The sequence below is a fragment of the Hylaeus anthracinus genome, unplaced genomic scaffold (genome assembly GCF_026225885.1).
Source record: "Hylaeus anthracinus isolate JK02 unplaced genomic scaffold, UHH_iyHylAnth1.0_haploid 11978, whole genome shotgun sequence".
NCBI lineage: Eukaryota > Metazoa > Arthropoda > Insecta > Hymenoptera > Colletidae > Hylaeus > Hylaeus anthracinus.
Window position 1 is genome coordinate 729784 of NW_026534326.1, and position 20027 is coordinate 749810.

Below are 20027 nucleotides of genomic sequence, written 5' to 3' on the forward strand. Positions count from 1 at the left end.
AAGCTTTGATACTGGAAGCTTTATTGAGTAAAGCTTTGATACTGGAATCTTTCTTAAACAAAGCATTGTGCAGGAAGCTTTATTAAACGAATTTTTGTTAGAGGAAACTTTCTTAAACAAAGCTTTGTTACAGAGAGGGTAATGATTCTCGTTTAGATACGTTTTTCCATTTTCTAATAGAAGTGTCGTAAAGATACTGTTAGTATTATGTGTACGGTGCTTATGGCGCGAATCAAGTTTATATAATCGTTATTACCGAACCGTTACCGTGAAGTAACATTGCCATGTCAACTGCTAAAACGAAGTGGCACTTCTCTCCTTCTATTTAACGCAGAATCGCGGGGTTTCTTGCTCACGTAACAGTGCCACTCATTTGTTGTCAGAGTCGTTGACTTTCTTGTCGGGCGGCGCTTGGATGTCGATAAAGTATACGTTTGAAACATACCTAATCAAAGTAGAATACTCGCTGTACGTTCATTTTTTAATTTAATTTATTCAATGAAATTTTTACTTGTAACTGAAACTCGAGTTTGGATGTATAATCAAACGATGCATGAAAAAAAGGAGCCAATGAAGGCTGTTAAGGCGGAGTTGATGCGAGAAATACTTTTTACCGACTGCTCCTTTCGAGGAGATCAAGTTTCATTGCGGTTTAGAATATAAATACTCGTTTAGCAGCGGGCCTCGCCTCTCTTTCTCTGTTTCCGTTGAGGGGAAATTATTCAGACCACAGTCGACGCGGATTTTACCCACTTAGAAACAATTCCATCCCGTCCGCGGCATGGAATTGCATTCGTATTGCATTCGGAGAAAGGTACGTGCACCGGTGCACGATGGTTCCGTGGTCGAGTTTTTCGCATACTCGGGAAAATAAACCACAGAAGTGAATGTTAATAAACGAAGGATTTCTCTTTTACGCTGTGAAACCCTGAAACGGGTGAATAAACCGGAATAGCGTGACGTAGCTCCGGCCCAATGGAAATTAAGGGTTTTCTTAGACAAAGCTTTGTTACAGGAAGCTTTAATAAACTCAGATTTGTTACCGAAGCTTTCTTAGATGAAACATTGTTACAGAAAGGCTTAACAAAACACAGCTTTATTACAGAAAGCTTTCGTAGACAAAGCATTGTTGCACAAAGCTTCCTTAGATAAAGCATTGGTACAGAGAGCTTTAATAAACACAGCTTTATTACAGAAAGCTTTCATAGCCAAAGCATTGCTACACAAAGCTTTCTTAGATAAAGCATTGGTACAGAAAGCTTTACTAAACACAGCTTTATTACAGAAAGCTTTCATAGACAAAGCATTGTTGCACAAAGCTTCCTTAGATAAAGCATTGGTACAGAAAGCTTTACTAAACACAGCTTTATTACAGAAAGCTTTCATAGACAAAGCATCGTTGCACAAAGCTTCCTTAGATAAAGCATTGGTACGGAAAGCTTTAATAAACACAGCTTTATTACAGAAAGCTTTCATAGACAAAGCATCGTTGCACAAAGCTTTCTTAGATAAAACATTGTTGCACAAAGCTTTCTTAAATAGAGCGTTGTTACTGAAAGCTTTCTTAGACAAGGCTTTGGTACAGGAAGCTTTCTTACAAAAAGCTTTCTTACAAAAAGCTTTACTAAACAAAGCTTTCTTAGACAAAGCTCTGTTACAGAAATCTGTTACTGAAAGCTTGCTTATGCAAGGCTTTGGTACAGGAAGCTTTCATACAAAAAGCTCTACTAAACAAAGCTTTCTTAGACAAAGCTCTGTTACAGAAATCTTTGTAAAAGTGTTGATAAGCCCTAGATAAACTCGATCGTATGACAACTTTTCTTAGACAATTTCTCGTGGAAGTAAAGCATCGTTGAAGTAAATTTTCTTCACCTGTACAAAAATTTGTCGTAGGCTAGAACGCGCTAACCCACATCCCAGGAAGGTCGGGGGAAACTGAGTTTAGCACAGACGTCGGAGCTCTCATTTCCGGAACCGCTTCTTAACTTCCGTCACGGGACTGGCGGCGTAATTGCGGATGCATTCGGAGCTCAGCAATTATGACCCACGAACGGATCTATACAAATTTCCCGATTTACCGTCGTTTGAACGGAACGAGGCGTGAACGAATAACCGACGCTAAATCGTTCCATCGATCGCGAAACGTTCGTTTCAGATTTTTGAACGCGAGGAAATATACGTAATTACAGGATCGGGCGTTCAAGAAGCGATCGCGGCGTTATCTTTATTGTAACGTGGAAACGAACATAATGAGTTTACGTAATATCAACTATTATTACAGGGAGAGAGAGAGAGAGAGAGAGAGAGAGAGAGAGAGAGAGAGAGAGAGAGAGAGAGAGAGAGAGAGAGAGAGAGAGAGAGAGAGAGAGAGAGAGAGAGAGAGAGAGAGAGAGAGAGAGAGAGAGAGAGACGCGATGGGTTAACGACTCGGAGCATGAGTTACCAGGAGAGGACGGTTCGGATTCATAGTTAGAGTAGATTGCAGAGGTTTTCCTCTTTTTTTGGAAGGCTATAATTAGCACGACAAGGATCGTACATTTCCTCGTTATTGTGCCTGTGGTTTTCCCTCTGGTTCTACATTGTTCGACGTTTCTCACGAGAGACGAAACAGAACACGTCACGTTCCTGCGACGTAACTCGGCCGATTTTCTCTTCCAGTAAGAATCCGTTTCTGCACGCTCGACGTTACTTCGGAAATTCATTACTGAAATGTCATTTGTAGCGGTCGTGGCAACGAGCCTCTCGATACCGCCGTCGCAATCGTTCGATACTTGGATAGCGTAGGATTCGACGAACGCGTCGTTTACCCAACGACAGCCTCGAACAACGACCTTGGATTCCATCGCTCGGTTTTAATGGATTAACTTTTGGTAACGATCGAAAGAAGCGCGGGATAGTTAACGTGTATATCGTTTAACGACCCACGAATACCTACGCGACATTAGCTTTTAATGAACAGCCAATAAAGATGAAATTTTAACGACCAGGTAATACATTTCTCAGTCTCTGTTACGAAATCTGTCTTTCTCCCTCGGACCGTACTACATAGTATTTTTTTGGTTTCAGAACGAATCGCATGAATTTAAGGATCAAACGATCAAACGAACTTTAAGCTATTGTCAACGGAAGATGCAGACGGTTCCAGGTGGAGTTCGGTGGGAAAGCGAAATTCAAATAAATGAACAATATTCATATTACATGTATGGTTTCTTCGTTGTTATTTTCTTTTGTTGATTTTGTGCATTATACGCAATGCGACGAACCATACATGTGATACTACCATACTACACTTAGTATAGCTAACCAAAAAAGAGGTCCAGAATGACGGTTCAGGAACATATCTTCGTGGAATAAGAAAATCGTTTTCGAGGCATAGCTCACACTTTGAGAAATTAGAACCTGTTACTGCTTCCAAACAAAAGGACGGTGATCGTTTATTTGAATTTCACTTTCCTATTAGCTGAGGCGCCCAATTACAAGCATGCACGTATCCGCAACCGTAATATAGGAACAGGTGCCTCTCGAATAGAAAGATTAGCTATATAGTTGTATTACACGTGTATTGCAACAGTATCAGGCTCCTCGTCGCACCCGAAGAAAATTCAGGCGTTCGTAGCAGCGTTGCGGGCGTTCGGTTCCTGCGAGATGGAGCGAATAACAGTACATACGCGGATGGTTGGACTCGCATACTATTCCACCTGGAACCGTTACAAGAGTGTGGAGAGTCCGAGGTATCGCGAAAACTATCGTTCGCAACGCGACTCGTTATCCAAAACGACCCATGCGTATTAATTCTAATATACTTTAAATCTAAATATACTTTACTACTTAACGTTAATACTTTGTAATCCAAGAACACATCACGTGGAACTTGAACTGAAATTTTGTCGTTTGTAGAATATCGCGGAAGGATGTTCCAGGGAAGAAACGACACCGTCGACGCGTGCGTTTCTCTGCTTTCACGACCGACGAAAATGAACGACGCGTGAGAAGACTCGTACGCGCAACAAAGGCTCGGAGTTTGCATCTAGATCTTCTTTATTCGCCTGCTTTCTATTCCGTTTGGGATCCACGCGCGATTCCTGGAAACTCTAACGCAGCCGTTTCCCGTTTCTATTATTAGTTATTAGGCCAACAGACGCGACGCTCTCGAATGTTATCAAACGCCAAAGTTCTGAATCCTTTATTTATTTCCGAGCCGCCGACACGAAGAAGCGAAAGATCGCGAGCGAAACGATACGAACGGATAAGAATAGGGCCAGTTGTAGCGAGCGCTGAAACGGCGAGAGAACTTTTTTTTTCTTTTTAAAGTAGTTGGAGGTGTAGTCGTGGCTGGCGAGGCCTTTCAAAAACGATAGAGCCCGTGGGAACCAGCTGTGTTTATCGCGGATAAACATTGACACTGGGGGCGACCTGTTGCTAAATGGTATCGTATCGTATCGACATTCTAATCCGCCTTTTATCTCGCATAAATCTTCGCTAATAATATGGTCCGATATTTCGTGCATGGGAGCAGGACGTGAGATCTAAAGAGAACGAAAGTGAAAGGCGTAAATTCCATTGCCACTGCGCACCACACGCCGAACCACGTGCGTTCTGTACTTTTTCCATACGTTGCTGGATGAATGAAACGATTAAGTGTATCGATTAGACACAGGGTATACGAGAGTATGACACGTTTATTCTGTGAAATTTAGCGTGGAATATCGAAACATTTCTAACGTTTACTATCTATGTAGATTATCCATGTATACAATTATAAATAACGGTTAAATTAAAGCACGAGTGTTGTAGCGTGGCAATGGTCCAGCGGAGAACGCGCTCGACTAGTAACACGGAGAGCCCGAGTTCGAATCCTCTCAGGTGCGCGATTATTTTTCATCCAAAAAATAGCGATGAATCGTAATCGTCAGCCACGTGTCCGTTTACGATTCCCTTCCACGAGCGAAATGATGATGATTTCTTCCAATAAAATCGTCACGATTCGCATTCCTCGAGAAAAGGTCGTCGAGCCAAGTTACACACTAACGGGGAATGTCGGCGTGTATTAGAACGATGTTTAAACGGATTTAGCGCTACGCAACAAAGACTTTCACCGAATGACTATTTCTCGGTATTTAGGCGAAGACTGAAGCAACGCGTTCAGGTGGTTTTGCGACATATCCACGGCTCGCGACGCTTTCGTTAGGTAATTAGGAGGATTTATTAGAGCCCATGGAAGGCTTGCAAAAGATATCGTCCAACACCGTAGCGTTTATAACTGTATAGACGATAGCGATCGCTTTATAGAGCCGAACGATCTTCCTCGACGCCAAGGTCTTTGGCAAGGCAAAAAGGAATCGCGGTCTGTCACAGTCTGATAATCAGCGTGCCGCGAACGCTGATAAGGAACAATAACCCTGGATAATTAAGGCTTTAATTGCTTTCCATTTAAGTGCTTCCTTAAATTGCGCCCGAAACGTTTCCATGAATGAAGCTTTTCTGCTCCGTGGGAGGTAAATATTTTTAACGAATCGTTCGTGACAACAACTGTTGGTAATTATCAACTAAATACCCCTGTAATAGATGATAACGATAATGCGCGCCACGCTGGCTGGTCCTGTGCTCCCATTAACAAGTATTCCGAGATCCAGCGGCGTGACCAGTACCATTAATTAATTAGCTATTCTAATCTGTCCTTATTCTATTCCTCTGGACCTGTAACGAGACTCGTATCGTTCACTCCGCTCTAGAAATTTGACGATCGTGCCAAACGAACCACTTCCGGAATTTCTGTTACGCGTATCGACGCTTTATTAATCCTGTTCACATTTATGCTCGTCGGTTACCCTAACCGTACTCATCCTGGTTAGAGGAGCATCGACCTTCCGATTTACATAATTTTTTAAACGTATACACTCTATACGAGCCATGGTGCGTGCATCCCTTAGGAATAATTTTGATTATTTATATTTGTTCTAATATCTCTGAGAAACTATGAGAGACAGTGCGTGCATCCCTTAGGAATAATTTTGATTATTTATATTTGTTCTAATATCTCTGAGAAACTATAAGAGATATTTGTTCTGATATCTAAGAACATCTAAGAAACTATAAGAATATTTGTTCTAATATCTCTGAGAAACTATAAGAGATATTTGTTCTGATATCTAAGAACATCTAAGAAACTATAAGAATATTTGTTCTAATATCTCTGAGAAACTATAAGAGATAAAAGTTTCAATGCGAAATTGAATGGTTTTTATACAATGAGTGCTTTTAATAACGAACATTTTTTGGTTGAAACTTTAAAAAGAAAGATATAAAAAGATGTAGCTAATTTTCCAAAATTCGTAGCTCTCTTAATAATGATCATTTTGGATTGAACGTTCTTCCCCCCTCGTAGATCTCTTGTAACCCTGCGAAAATCGTATAAAAAGTTTTGCTCTAAAGTGAAAGCACAATTTTTTCAAAATAGGATAATGATTTTTCCAAGAAACTTCTCCCTGTCGATTTTGGTCGAGATCTGAAATCGTCTACAAAAATAATTTTTCAATTCCTCGTCCAAAATGAAGCATTTTTTTTTGTTAAACATAACATGCTAAGCATAACATGTTAAGCATAACATGTATCCCTAATTTTTGTCGTTTATGAAGAAAAAGTTAGCACGGTAAAGAAGAAAATTTATTTGGAAAAAAAAGTGATCTTTTGAAAAAAATGTTTTAAACAAAAGTTGTACATCTCGTCGAGATATGAAATTGTTGTCGAATATGTTTTTTCGAGAAACGAATATTTTTCGAGATATTTTAATTTTTATCTTTGTTGACTTGTCATTGCATTTTTATTGAATTTTTTTCTCGTAAACGATACAAGTTACGGCTATATGTTATTCAACGAAAAATGCTTCATTTTCACCGTGGAAGTGAAAAATAATTTTTATAAACAATTTCAGATCATGATGAAAATCGATAGGGGAACCCTTGAGAATTCTTGTAAAAATCATTATTCTATTTTTAAAAAATTGGGTTTTCATTTTACCGAAAAATTTTTCATATGTTTTTCGCGGGGTTGCGAGAGATCTACGAGGAAAAAAAATGTTCAATCCGAAACGATCGTTATTAAGAGAGCTACGAATTTTGGAAAATTAGCTACATCTTTTCATATTTTTCTTTTAAAAGGAACTAAAAAATAGACTCTTTCGATAGTTTGATATTTTTTCAGAAATCTTGAATCACTTATTGGAATTATTGCTTCGTATCAGACCTGATTGACACACCCTGTATAAAACTGTAGAGATACGGGGAAGAGTGACAAGAACGCCAGGAAAGGAATTCGTGCACCGTTCTTCGTTTGCCATCGATAGAAACATGGCGACGACATGCGTTTACTTCGGCCATTGACGTGTAACGGGTTCGGTCTATGGACTCTGGTCTGTCGCGGTTCGTTTAGGCTGCACAAATTTAGCCTGTTCTCATACGTCACGGTCCTCGATTACCACTCCTACCCCAGACCTACATTTCACCTGGAAAACCCTATATTGAATTCCATAAAAGTGCAATAGTTTCACCTCTGCGAAACTGCTCTATATAGTCGCATCGTTTCCCTTTGTTATTCGTTAAAATGTTCGCATTCAATTGAGCGAAAAATATCCGAAGAAATGACACACTGTTCACGATATGAAAGTCCCGGTTTAACATTAGCAAGGTGGTATTTCGCATTTGTGCAATGGACTGTCCCAAGGTTAAGCTTGTACACAACAGCAAGACACGACGTAATGACCCATACACATGGAATTGCGCCACGTTTCGAAATCGCATACGCCCCTTGCGTACTCGCCTATATAAAACGGGTTACTATATACTTTCTCTGAGAATTCCCTTCTAGTTTCAGAAACGGACGAATAGAAATGGAATCCCAGATGAAAGGTTTTCCAATAGATATTGTAGGATTTTATCCTTCCACAGCTTGTACAGTTACTAAACATTAAATTGTAATAGCTATCGAGTTGTAACTTATATGTACATCATAGCCATTACATTAAAGACTCATTGATGCTTAACGTAGCAAAATGGCAAGGAACTATTTCTATTTAAGCTGATGCTTTAAATAATTGAATGTAAAAGCCCCGAATTAATTTCTCTTCAATTTTCAGATGCACACCTGTGGGCGTTGGCACTGCTATTAGCAGCCATAGTCGGTTCCGTAGCAGCAACATCTAGTTGCCCATGGGCCCAACACGTGACGGATCTGGAGAGTTCCTGTATCTGCGACTACAACCTGGCCAGGGAACTCTCGGTGCAATGCGACATCGTCGATTACGAGCTGCTGATGACCGCCATGCAACGTTATGCGTCGAAAAACACCGTGGATTTACTTTACGTTAACAATAGCACGATTACAGTTCTGAAGAATGACTCCTTCACGGGATTTAGGATTAACAACGTGCAGCTGTCCGGCTGCCAAATTAGAGTCATCGAGGCAGAAGCCTTCAAAGGGCAGGAAACTTGTTTGAAGAGTCTGAACTTGAAGGATAACGAGCTGACAGAAGTTCCAAGTAGTATATTGAAAACTCTGAGGAATCTGACCGTGTTGGACCTGTCGATGAACAAAATTACAAGAGTGAACGATAATGCTTTTGCTGGCATGAGATTGGTTACGCTGAAACTCTCTGATAACGAAGTTACTCTAGCTCCTGGATCGTTTCGAGGTTTGGAGAGATCATTGAAGAACCTGAATTTGAAAGGGACTAGACAGAAGAAGATACCAGAGGGTCTCAGGGGCTTGAAGACTCTGGCATTCCTCGATCTATCCCAAAACAGTATTCGAGAGCTTCCTGGATCCGCTGGGACGAAGGCCTTCGAAGGACTGGAATCACTGACTGGATTGAACCTCGAAAGGAACCTGATTCAAAATATCGGAGCGGATGCTTTCTATGGAATCAAGAATACGTTGAGCTCTTTGAGTTTGCTGAACAATCTCATCCCAGACTTCCCCACGGCTGCTATCAACAGCGTTCAGGATCTTAGAGTAAGTTCAGAAACGCGTAATTGTACGCGAGCAAGACCTATATAGAGTTTGGTTAAAAGTTACTTAAATTTAGGTACTAGACATTGGATTCAACTTGATAACGGACCTGCCCGTGAATGCTTTCGAGAAGAATCCATCGATAACTCTTCTGGCGATCGATGGAAATCCTCTGTCGACTATTCCTGAAGAAGCCCTCGCTGGATTGAACGGAACGCTTCGTGGGCTGAGTTTGGGAGGTCGATTTCTAGTCTGCGATTGCAAATTGCGATGGATCGTGGACTGGATAAAAACCAGAGATCTCCAAGTGACTAGTCGGGAGCGTAAGCCGCAATTTTGCGGCAGCCCGCAGAATTTGCAGGACAAGAGCTTTTATAACATAGATCCGGAAGGTGAAGCATTTAAGATACAGATCTGAACATATTGATAGTCATATTACAATATTTCATACGAACCTAATTAAGGGTTATAATTACATGTAGTGTATTCTTTTAGAAATGAACTGCGAGAGAACACCAGAAATCATTGGAATCGGTACAGTGGAAAGCGTGGACACGAGAGAACCAACAGGAGCTCTAGGAGTAGCGAGCAGTTACAGCCCAGTTACTCGACCCTCGACCGCTGTTTCCACTTCGACGAGTACAACAACGACGACGACAACGACACCTGCACCGCCTACAACCGAACAGAAACCGACCGAAACGAGCTCGACTACCCCAAGATCCCCCACCAGCAGGCCAACGGTTGCTCGGACGGGTAACGTCGTGATAATGAGGACTACGGTGTCCCCTCCGAAACACGTTCAGGACCATTTGCAGCCGCACCAACCGAGACCACCTTTGGTGCTTGGTTCTCCGCTTTACAAACCAAAGACGAACGAAAAGGACATCGTGGTTAAGGACGTGCTGAGACAGGATAATGCTGTGATCATATACTGGGACACCAATGCAGCAAACATTCTAGGGTTCAAAGTTATTTATCGACTGTTTGGAGATGGTAACTTTAAACAAGCGCCGCCACTTGAGGCCAGCGAAAGAGAGTTCAAGATAAAGAACGTGCCTTCGCAGGTGCGGTACCATAGCATTGATAATTTGTAAGAAAATTGACTTTTTGTACATGTGTTTGTTTTTTATTATAGGAATGTATAGTAGTATGCGTGGTTTCCTTGGAAGAAACAAACATCACCCCAGCAAATGTACCATATAATCAATGTAGAGAAGTGAGAACGGAAAATTCGCCTACGTCCAACATGGACAAGATTACTATCGCTGCCAGTGCAGCTATATGCGCCACGATAGTGGTCGCTGTGATAATATTCATCGTCGCGAATCGTCGAAGGGCCAGGAAACTTCACACGCTTCATACCATCGATCAGACGAAAATGGGAGGGCCGATCGCTGGACTGCCCGTTAATTGTTGCTCTAACGTTGGTCCGACCCCCAGCCCCGGTGGGCCGTTGTCCTCGATGGCGACGCTCAGCGCTTACAATGCTCAGAAAGAATGGGACCAAGTATCCGCGTATAGTAATAGAAGCATACCGAGACCTAGGATATTCCCGATAGAACGACAAGGTACAAACGGAGAACTATTCAAGTTGAAAAATGAATTGTAAGAGTGTTTATCGTAAAATTGCTAATATTTTATGATTGTTTGCAGGGTCGATAACGAGGGCTTCCTGTATCGACGAGGTCAGATCTCAAACGGGCCACTACAACAGCGGGAAAGTGTCGACCCGATCCGTAGTCGACGGTCAATCGCAGCACAGTTTTTCCAACACTTCCACGAGATATTTTACGAACAACACGTTGTCGTCTAATCTAGCTAACACGAGACCAGGTCAGTAGACGAGTGGCTGGCTGGAGAATAAAGGTTTGTAAGGTTTCAGTTTGACGTTTTTCCTTTTAGAGTTGAGACAATCTCGGCAGTCATTGGCGGCAGCATCCGATAGGATGTCGCGAACAAACTTCTCACCGAGTCATATGCCGTCGCACACTTCGTCCAGGAGGCAGAGACCGCGATCGTGCAACCGTACTTTGGAACAGAATCCTCCGCGACCTGGTAGCCGATACAGCATAGCCGACTCGACGCACACTCTCAACAATTACGAGGAAAACAATTGGACTGATCATGATATGGATATATACATGGCGCGCAATCCAACTGCGAGGACTGGTCACATGCCTCTTTAACTTAAAACACTATACGTGTACAGTTTTGCTCAAACGTGTTCAGTGACATTTTTTATTTGGAGCATTTGGACTGCTCTTGCTCGATTAGGTGTATTATATGACATTTAAGGAGACGCAGAGTTCGTAAATAATTTAGTATAACGATAGCAAGCTACGTTATTGCAAGTATCACGCGTAAGCGAATGCATTAAAATTGAGGGCAGCTCAACCATAACAATACGGAGGAGAATGTTATAATAGCTTTAAGGAAGTTGACATAAAGTATTTTAAAACGCACATTAAGAGAATATGCTATGTGTGCTTGAATCAAACGTTATGATTTGCTTGACTAAGGCACGCGATCTCTAGGAAAGATTTTAGCGATAAGTCGTAAATGAGTCTAGATTAATGTGTATGAGTGGTGAATGTGTTTTTATCCAAAGACTATATCATATAAAAGAACATTTATCGAAATCTGAGTTTGTACTGATGTACAAAGTATTTTACGACATACGACATGCCCTGGTAACGAGAGTTTTCTGTTAGAAAAGAATTGATTTTATATATATTTTTAAATAACAATTATTTTATAAGTTTCAGTACTGGAATAAAAAATTAAAACTGAACGCATACATGGTGAAATTCTCGGACAAACTTCGTAACGCACGCGCCTTGCGTATCGTGTAATAAATAAATAAAACATGCAGTACTCACCCTGGTATGAGGATGTTCTTCTCCCAGCGAAATCTGATTTCTTGTACAATCTCGTACCATAATTGTGCCAGTGCTGATACTCCTCCGAGGTTATGTGTGCAGTGTGCCGCGACGATTGCAAGGCGCCAAACTAAGCTGTCCATAGGACAGGTTTTCACACCTTTCCACTGTTCTTCGTCCATGCTGCTTATGCTCGTATCGCTGTACGGAGCTTTCTGAAACAGTGGTTGATTATATTAATTAGTACAATTTTTATTATTTAAAAGAAAGATAGCTAAAGAATATATACTACTCACAGAATTTTCATCCGCGTCAGGAAAAAGAAAATAAAGTATCGACAATAATATTTCCTCCGATATCGGTCCTTCCACGTTTTTATTCTTTTTCGTGGTAGCTTTACTGACGACTGTTGAAATCGTAGGTATCCTAGACTCCGTCAATATATTAAAGACCGCGCTCAACGATTGATCCTCGCGCTGAGCGTAAATCACAGCATCCCCAAGTAAGTCTACCAAATTTTTTTGATTATTGCAAAGTTGCAGAAATTCTGTTAAATATTCTCCGAGCAAACAAGCCGGCGAGGAAACCATTTTAACTTGCACAGACCACTCGGGAGCTTGCTGCGGGTCTAAATCCGTGAAATTTTCGCTGTCGACTACGACGTTCTCAGACACATCTGCCCACGTGGTAAACAGAAGAAGCTCTCTGAAACGACGAATTGAATTATTTTACAAATTCAAGTAATTATTCGTCATAACGTAAGGATCTTACGCGATGGGATCGAACGTTGCCCCGAATGGTAGTTTGCCAAGTTCAGCAACGCCTAACGTTTCACCTTGCATGAAATCGAAGTCTGGAGGCTCTTGAGTCCACGTGCTAATAGTCCAGTCCTTGAGTAGATACGAAAACCTTACGGATATCATCACAGGATCGAGCCTCACTCTGCAACCTTCGCCCACTTTTTGTTTAAATAAAGCAAGCAAACCTGGAAACAATGCTTATTTGTAAAACAACTATTAAAATTACTTTCAAATGTTTGTTTCTCAAAGTATATTCATACCGTTCAGGTACTTGCAGTGAGGAGGTATTTTTCTCAAATGTACCATGTTAAAGTGACCGTAAATTCCTTTGCCGATACTGGTACCAAGGTACATCTTTTGCCATGGTTCTTGCACTTGTACGAACGTTGGTATATCGCTGAAATCAGTGTCAGATAAATTTCACCATGGTGGTAATGTTTATCAGAGTGCTTCTGTAATTACCAATTGGCGTTAGTCGCGGCGATTGCGAAAGAACTAAGCAAGATTCTAATTTTAGTTTCATCTGTTACGGATTCTCTTTTAGTGGATTGTAAAACAAGGAATTCTCTGATGCCATAGTAACGAGGTATCTCTAGATAATCCCCCTCAATTCTGGCAAAGTCATTTGCTGTGTTTAGCACATCTATTTGGCATTGTATTCTTTCATCTTCTCCATCTTCTAAGGGACTGTCTACATCTGTGTCCTCGAGCTTCAATCTATAGTGCTTGAGAGTAAATTCAGCATCTAAAATATGGAGAATATATATTATTCGCATGTAGCTTTATGTACTATGGAATGGAAACAGTACACGGTTACCACGAACAAGTTTCAATTGGATTTTGATCAAGCGAAGGAATACATATGTGCAAACAAACCAGCGAAATGAAGTTTCTCCGTGTTCTCTTCCCATTGATGTTTGGTAAAGTCTCCAGGTTTTAGGGTACATCCGATTTTTATGTTGCGTAGTTTCCACTCGTGCATAATTTCTTCCAAACGCGCAATGAACATCTCCCATTCCGTGGCGGTCGTGAAATCGTGATGATAAAAGTCCTCGATTTCAACGTTGTTCATTTCTTGGAGTAATTCGGAGCTTTGTTTACTGGACGACCCGTTCTGCTCGTCTGGTGCTCGGTGTTTGACAATTGGTTGTTACCCGTCGAGTTCGAAGTTGAAGTACTTTGCACCAGAGGGCAACGACAGGGTACCTCTCTCGCATGCGCTCGATCTGCTTCTGATTTTCATACATATATGTATACAGTCCGGTGAAGTTTGAATAACTCTTGCTTTTTAATTTTGCAGGCATAACTTCAACAACACAGAAGAAAATTTGAGGAAGAGTTTCACCGACAGATTTAATTTGTGACATTCCTAATTGGGAGGCTTACAGAGATGCAATGGTGAAGTATTAATTAAATGTAGAAGAAACAAAAATGCAAGACACACATTGGGTATGTTTGTACAGTCAAGTTATCATAACTTTCCCTTGTAAACAAAACTCACTCATACCACTATGTTTTCAGCTCATGTGAAGATCTGGTTGACTGATGTTAGGGGCCTTTCAATATGAAAAGAATAAAATGTTCCTTACTCCCAAGCTTTATTTGCAAGAGAAAAACAAATAAAAACGGTATGTAATAACGATAATTGATAGAGCATACAAATAATTCTGCTAAATTCACATGTAATTAGATGTTTATTCTGAACCCTTCTTGCAGGGCTCCCCAGATGGACAAACGCAGTAGCCCAAGATTCTCAAAAACAAGATTCCCAATCTTTTGAACAATGGGACACAACTGATAACGTTTTCTGACTATCGTCGCGTTTCTGCGTGTGCATGTTGTCGATCGTCCGATAATGAGAGCGATAATCTCGAGTTATCAGGAGCCTGCCTACTTTTAAGATAATTAGAATGGATAGAGGTATAGAGCAAGAGTCTGGAAAACAGACGTTCCAAAGTTATTGGCCTATGTGCGTCTATTTTGCTCGTCGGTGGAAGCTGGAAAGAAAGTTCAGTTCTCCAAGAAACCAAGGTCAGTGAAAATTATATTACATAAATGTTTCTTTTTTAGGGATCCTCTAAAGGCATCCTCGACCTTTTAGAGAAGAGGGTTGTTCGGGATTCTTCTCAGCGCCACCTCCAACTCCGCAACTACGTAAACACGATGAATCGTAATTGAAATTCGAAAGCAATTCAGTCTATGGTATTAAAAATATTTGACACAAATATTCCATATGACAGTTGTATAAGTAGCGTAAACGAAGCATGATAATTAAGCTAATTAATCAATTCGTTCTGTATTGATAAGATTAAACCGACTATAAATAGTTTCCGTAACCCTTTCAACGCCGTTTGTTTGTTGAAAGACGTGAGGGGGTTCAATAGACCAATGCGCGATAGTACAATATCAGGGTTCGGCGAAGTCGCATCAAGACGACAATAATGATCGGTACGTTTCAGTGTTGAAAAGCTATTACCGTGCCCGGATGTTAGCAACTAACTCTTTGATGGTCCAGTGGCACATGCACGGAGCTGTTAAGGTAGATTCACACTTGTAGCTTGGAAAAAAAAAAAGAACCAAGAGAATTGTATTCTTCTCTGTATTCAATTTTTAATTAGACGTTAGAGAGCACCCACAGAGAAAACTATTTGTACTAATACGATCATTGTATTGTTTCAGAATAACGCTTACAGAATTATTCTCGTGTAATGCATAAACGTCCACGCAAGGAAATCGACACAAAGCGTGATTTTCAATTGCAAATCCCCTAAATCGTCGCTGCAAGTAACGCATTGAAAGATAGGCCAGCGAATAATAGCGTGTAAATTATTATCAGGATGACTCGGCTGTGGGACAAACAAAAGACCTTCCGGAGGTAGCCGTAGGGATCGAAATGATTCAACGCGCGGCATGGCGATTACTATAATGACCCAACTCGTCGAGTTCAATGGTTAAACACATGAACGCGTCAGGAGCATCCACAACTCTCAGTCGATATCAGTTAGTCCGTCGAACCGGGTCGTCGATGCCTGTCCTGGGAAAGGAATAGAGTTTTAACGTTGCTATAAAAACCTAGACGTGCCGCTACAGGAGACAGTACGTTTGTAAACTTTGCACATGGTAAATTAGTTTGGATGACACCTTTGTACCTCGTTGCTGCGTTCAGTTAATACACTGATCTTCGTGTGACGATGGACGGGTCTGCGAACGTGGTTCTTCCGCCGGTGAATGTGGATAAAATAGTGGGTCCTGTAAATGATACGCTAACTAGTGGTCGTACTGTAAAGATGGACGGTGAACGCCTGACTGTCGCTAAGAAAAATAACAACAATCGGCATGTGACTTTGTTACAGGATCATGGCTGTGAAAGAGTGGTTCAGGAGGCTGCAGCCGGTCCAGTTGTACCTGGTCCTGTTCTTCACCACCACTTTCTTCGTCGTTGAGATTGTTGCTAGTCACGTGACTCACTCGTTAACGTTGCTGCTAAACGCTTACCACATGCTGTGCAACGTAATCGCGCTCGCTGGATGCATCGCATCGATCAAGGTAAATTTATACAATATCGTCTGAAAATAAGCAACTCGCTATCCCTGTGCTTTTGTTTGAAGTCGCCGAGTGAGAGATCCGGAAAGGAGCGAGAGGTCCGTGAAAGCGAGAAGCCGAACAGATTAGTGGAAAGAGCACAGAACGTGTGTGATGCTTTGCTACGTAAAACAAGCAGCGCCCCCAACATCGAACCCCCTGTTTTGTCTACGGGTTTCCCCTCGTCTCGCTCGAGAACGAAGTCGAGCCGAATAGCGTACGTCCCTCGAAATAAGTAACTGAAAACCCCACAGGTACCTAACCGTGTGTAGTACATTTAGCAAGTTCGCGAGTAGACCGCGAGACGCGTTATCTTCTTATCAAGGTAAAAATAAAATAGAATCAAATAGAGTGAAGGTTGTCGGACGCGTGGTATCTTTGACATGTAACGATTAAGTTTATCACAAAATTGTTGCATGGATTGCAACGTTTCTGTGATAATATCAGGGACGAATGCAAAGGAGGAGCTGATGGAGGTCGTTCCGTACTCTCAGGAGTAACGAAATGTCGAACAGATACATTTATATGAGTACTAACGAAGGATGAGTGTAATGGTGTTGCACAGTGCGTGCGAGGTGAATGAAAAGACTGCAGGATGAAAGACTACAACTTTTATATTGCTATAACTATCTTATTTACATTCCCGCATCATCGCTAAGATAGAGTCCCATATTAATGCATCCGTTTTTTGTAGTATAGTCATCGTCGAAGCGGTAGCGGCCACAGGGGCAACAGTAGCGCCAGCTCCTCGCGGAATTCCGTAATTTGTATCAATAATGAAGATCGAGGCTCGACGACGTCCCTGTCGACCAAGACCAAGGTATTAATATTTAATAATTTATAGTAGCTTAATGAACATCAATTTTGAAATAACCATCATCTTTTCATTAATTTCCACTGACCAGCAATCACGATCGGACAGGAGGATGATGAACACTTTCGGCTGGGCGAGGATAGACGTCCTCACCATGCTCATCTGCTGCGTTTTCCTCGCGTCCTTCTGTTTCTCCTTGTTGGTGGAAGCATTGCAGACTCTGGTACACATAGATCATTTAGATGAGATGCATCATCCGTTGCCTGTCTTAGCCATCGGCGCATCTGGTATCCTCCTGAACCTCTTCTGTTACATAGTGATAGGAGGATACACCTTCAATCAGGGCATCGTCTTGCACGTTACGATGAATGGAGACGTGATACTGCGAAGGTAAACCGTCGAGAAGGTGTGGAATTTCGGGTGCATTAGCTGCGTAACTCGTTTTTAAAGTAACGTTATCCGTTTCAGGAACGTGGATTCTCAGCAAACGGCGGAAGGCGAGCGACAGCTCACGACTCAAACCAGAAGAAGTCCTTTGGGAATACCAAAGAGTCAAGGTTTTCGAGAAACGTGTCGCGACGTGCTTGGCTGCGTCTTCGTCATGTTAGTGTCGGTCATAGTATACTTCACCGACTCCAACGTGGCGAAGTACATCGATCCTCTGTTTGCTTTTATTTCGGCCATCTCCCTCTTCATTCTTAGCTATCCATACAGTGAGTACTAACGTGCAAATATTTCATCGCGCGAACAAAATTCTAGCTTCGTTAATGGAAAATTCTTTCTCCAGTGAAAGAATCCGGTTTGATACTCCTCCAAACGATACCGAATCATATCAATATCGACTCGCTTAAACGGGAACTGCTGGAAGCGTTTCCTGGTATAGTTAACGTTCACGACTTGCATGTGTGGCAACTGACTGGGCAAAAGATAATATCAACGGTGCATATCATATTTTTAGATCCGACGGTGAGTTTTCATATTTATAGAGAAAGCACTGCAAAGAATTTACCGAGGCATTACGAACTACAGAGATTTTTGTTGCAGGTTTACGCGAGCATTACCAATCAGGTTACGGAATTTTTCATAGAAATGGGCATAACCCAAGTGACCATACAACCAGAGTTCCATAAGGTACGTGAAACGTTGTGTTAACGTTGTTTATACATCTCGTTTTCAAATTGCGGTAAGAATGCTTAGAAACTTGGAAAAACATTGTATTTGACGACAGATGAGGCCACATCTGGAGAAGAGCGGCTGTTTGATCCGCTGTCATGGCGAACGCTGTAGTTCCTCGCAATGTTGCACCAAAGAAAAGTTCATGGAGGATTCGTGTTCGGATGTGTCGGTGCAGAAAATGCAGACTATAAATAAGAAGCTGGAGGAAGACGAAGTTATTCCATCCGTGGTTGACTCGAGATCATCTCAACCACAGAACGAAACGACAAATAGGAGCTCGTGTCGCTCGAACGTCGAGGAACCACCGACTGACAAAGACGACGTTGTCGACAGTGGTGTCTACGCGGTAAACGTGGACGTCAATGACCAAAAATGCGTTACAAGCGACTCGAATCACGAGATCCAATGTTAGCGTCCTAAACATAAGGCTCTTTATTTTTATTCATTCATAGACGTAGAATTAAGAGCTGTGTCGATAGGAACAGATGCTAATTTGGATGTAAACAGGGTATGTTCACGAGACAAATATCATCTTTCGATACTCTCATAAAAATATTTGTGATGTAAGATCGAAACACTTTAATATCGCTCATTCCACACGAAGCCATATTTCAAATCAAAGACTGACTGTTAATAGTAAGGAGTAGGGATACCTAAATTGCGTCTGCAAAACGCGAGTGACTCGAGATTGGAGTCGTGTAATTGTTTGAAAATAAAAAAAAAGTATTCCTTTACTCCTGAAAAATTCCGAAACAACGTTATCAAAATAGAGGGGGCCAGGGGGGCTTCGTGCGGCCTCGCATGGAGTCCAGAGCGTTTACGTGAATGCTGAATGAACCGCAATCGTAGTACACAACCGCGTTTGTACATCGAGCGTGAAGTAAACGAAGGAGAGCGACGTTAAGATGACGTCGTCGGTGATAAGTCGTAGTCGGAGAACCGGGGAGTCGTCAGGGTGGGGTCTGCACGCTGGCACAAGTCATGAGCCGGTTGTTTCAGTTGGTTCAGTGGGAAAGTGCGCGTAGTACGGTGACCAACGTTCTCGACAAGAGACGCGACATCTCTGAACGAGGTGCCTCCGCGTGAACAGATCTTATCAAAAATGTGAAGGTGTGTGACCTGTTACGAAGAGAGAAAAAAAAAATGGCGCGCACCTCGCAAGTATTATTCTCGATCGTGGCTGGTCTCCTAGTCTGCAGAGGTATGCAATTAATAGTTACCGATCACCTGTCACCTGTTGCGCATGAACTCCTCTCTAGTGAAGCGTCACGATCACGTGGACGCCCATTGAGTCACCCAGAAACAGGTTTTTACACTTTGGAGTCACATCTCGGCGGCTCTTGGAATTTTAGGCGCGCTTTAAAACTGAAATTCGTTGTGCTGTACTGCGCTATAGAGCCGTGAAGTAACCGTACCGTTGATTGATCGTTAACCAGTCACGAATGAAACTCAATTGTAGAAGTATTAATGTAGCACGCATGCATTGAATTATGTCATTGCCATCTCCGAACATGTGTGCTAATTGTACGTACCTGTGGTGACACAAGAGATGGGAATAAGAATCCGAAAGGAGCCTCGCGTGAATCATTCCCTGGAATGCATTTTTTCTGAGCATATTACGATGCGAATCTTTCAAAAAGGGCTTTAGGATTTTGTTTTTAATAACGAGATGAATACGAGACTGCTATTGCTTGCATTGTATGTATTGCATTTATGTTGTATATACATTGTACACATTGTATGTGATGCATATTACATATTGTAAATATC

At 41.7% G+C, this 20027-nt stretch overlaps 4 protein-coding genes across 14 annotated transcripts in view; 3 read left to right on the forward strand and 1 right to left on the reverse strand.

Moving 5' to 3' along the window:
- Positions 1 to 11797, forward strand: part of LOC128896928 (transport and Golgi organization protein 6 homolog) — a 21277-nt gene extending 9480 nt beyond the window's left edge. For 2 of the 5 annotated variants that reach the window (XR_008462175.1, XR_008462179.1), the window contains one exon: positions 8132 to 8271. Coding sequence is in view for 1 of the 5 variants with exons in the window: in XM_054160503.1 (XP_054016478.1) it covers positions 8132 to 9006; positions 9080 to 9395; positions 9499 to 10070; positions 10142 to 10574; positions 10660 to 10839; positions 10909 to 11192 (2660 nt within the window). In the remaining 4 variants the exon portion in view is untranslated. Of the gene's footprint in view, positions 1 to 3066; positions 3085 to 7863; positions 8051 to 8131; positions 9007 to 9079; positions 9396 to 9498; positions 10071 to 10141; positions 10575 to 10659; positions 10840 to 10908 lie in introns of those variants that run through there. The other 3 variants (XM_054160503.1, XR_008462176.1, XR_008462181.1) reach the window with 3 other exon arrangements.
- LOC128896929 (rab3 GTPase-activating protein catalytic subunit) overlaps positions 1 to 13881 on the reverse strand; it is a 19269-nt gene extending 5388 nt beyond the window's left edge. For both annotated transcript variants that reach the window (XM_054160505.1, XM_054160504.1), the window contains exons 1-6: positions 13562 to 13881; positions 13148 to 13430; positions 12946 to 13082; positions 12657 to 12870; positions 12182 to 12590; positions 11886 to 12100 (exon numbers count right to left, since the gene is read on the reverse strand). In XM_054160505.1, the coding sequence (XP_054016480.1) occupies positions 11886 to 12100; positions 12182 to 12590; positions 12657 to 12870; positions 12946 to 13082; positions 13148 to 13430; positions 13562 to 13757 (1454 nt within the window). In that variant the 5' untranslated portion in view covers positions 13758 to 13881. The remainder of the gene's footprint in view (positions 1 to 11885; positions 12101 to 12181; positions 12591 to 12656; positions 12871 to 12945; positions 13083 to 13147; positions 13431 to 13561) is intronic.
- Positions 13882 to 13984: 103 nt separating this feature from the next.
- Positions 13985 to 18924, forward strand: LOC128896932 (proton-coupled zinc antiporter SLC30A1). Of its 5 annotated transcripts, XM_054160514.1 has the most exons (10): positions 13985 to 14134; positions 14207 to 14716; positions 16039 to 16231; positions 16294 to 16484; positions 16967 to 17087; positions 17173 to 17471; positions 17550 to 17794; positions 17869 to 18047; positions 18126 to 18212; positions 18310 to 18924. In XM_054160514.1, the coding sequence occupies exons 3-10, from the start codon at positions 16043 to 16045 to the stop codon at positions 18667 to 18669; spliced, it is 1671 nt and encodes a 556-aa protein (XP_054016489.1). In that variant the 5' UTR covers positions 13985 to 14134; positions 14207 to 14716; positions 16039 to 16042; the 3' UTR covers positions 18670 to 18924. The 5 variants fall into 5 exon arrangements, with proteins under 5 accessions (XP_054016489.1, XP_054016487.1, XP_054016488.1 ...); XM_054160512.1 differs by lacking the exons at positions 13985 to 14134; positions 14207 to 14716 and adding an exon at positions 15638 to 15781; XM_054160513.1 differs by lacking the exons at positions 13985 to 14134; positions 14207 to 14716 and adding an exon at positions 15713 to 15931.
- A 111-nt stretch (positions 18925 to 19035) lies between these two features.
- LOC128896848 (vascular endothelial growth factor receptor 1) overlaps positions 19036 to 20027 on the forward strand; it is a 9715-nt gene continuing 8723 nt past the window's right edge. For both annotated transcript variants that reach the window (XM_054160353.1, XM_054160355.1), the window contains exon 1: positions 19036 to 19458. In XM_054160353.1, coding sequence (XP_054016328.1) covers positions 19401 to 19458 — 58 coding nt within the window. In that variant the 5' untranslated portion in view covers positions 19036 to 19400. The remainder of the gene's footprint in view (positions 19459 to 20027) is intronic.

Excerpts from the sequence above, each read along its gene's own strand:
- LOC128896932 (XM_054160514.1), top strand. The coding sequence starts at position 16,043 with ATGGCTGTGAAAGAGTGGTTCAGGAGGCTGCAGCCGGTCCAGTTGTAC. Across the intron at positions 16,485-16,966 it reads ACGAAGTCGAGCCGAATAGC|TCATCGTCGAAGCGGTAGCG; the intron begins GTACGTCCCTCG and ends TTTGTAGTATAG. Across the intron at positions 17,795-17,868 it reads CATTCTTAGCTATCCATACA|TGAAAGAATCCGGTTTGATA; the intron begins GTGAGTACTAAC and ends TTCTTTCTCCAG.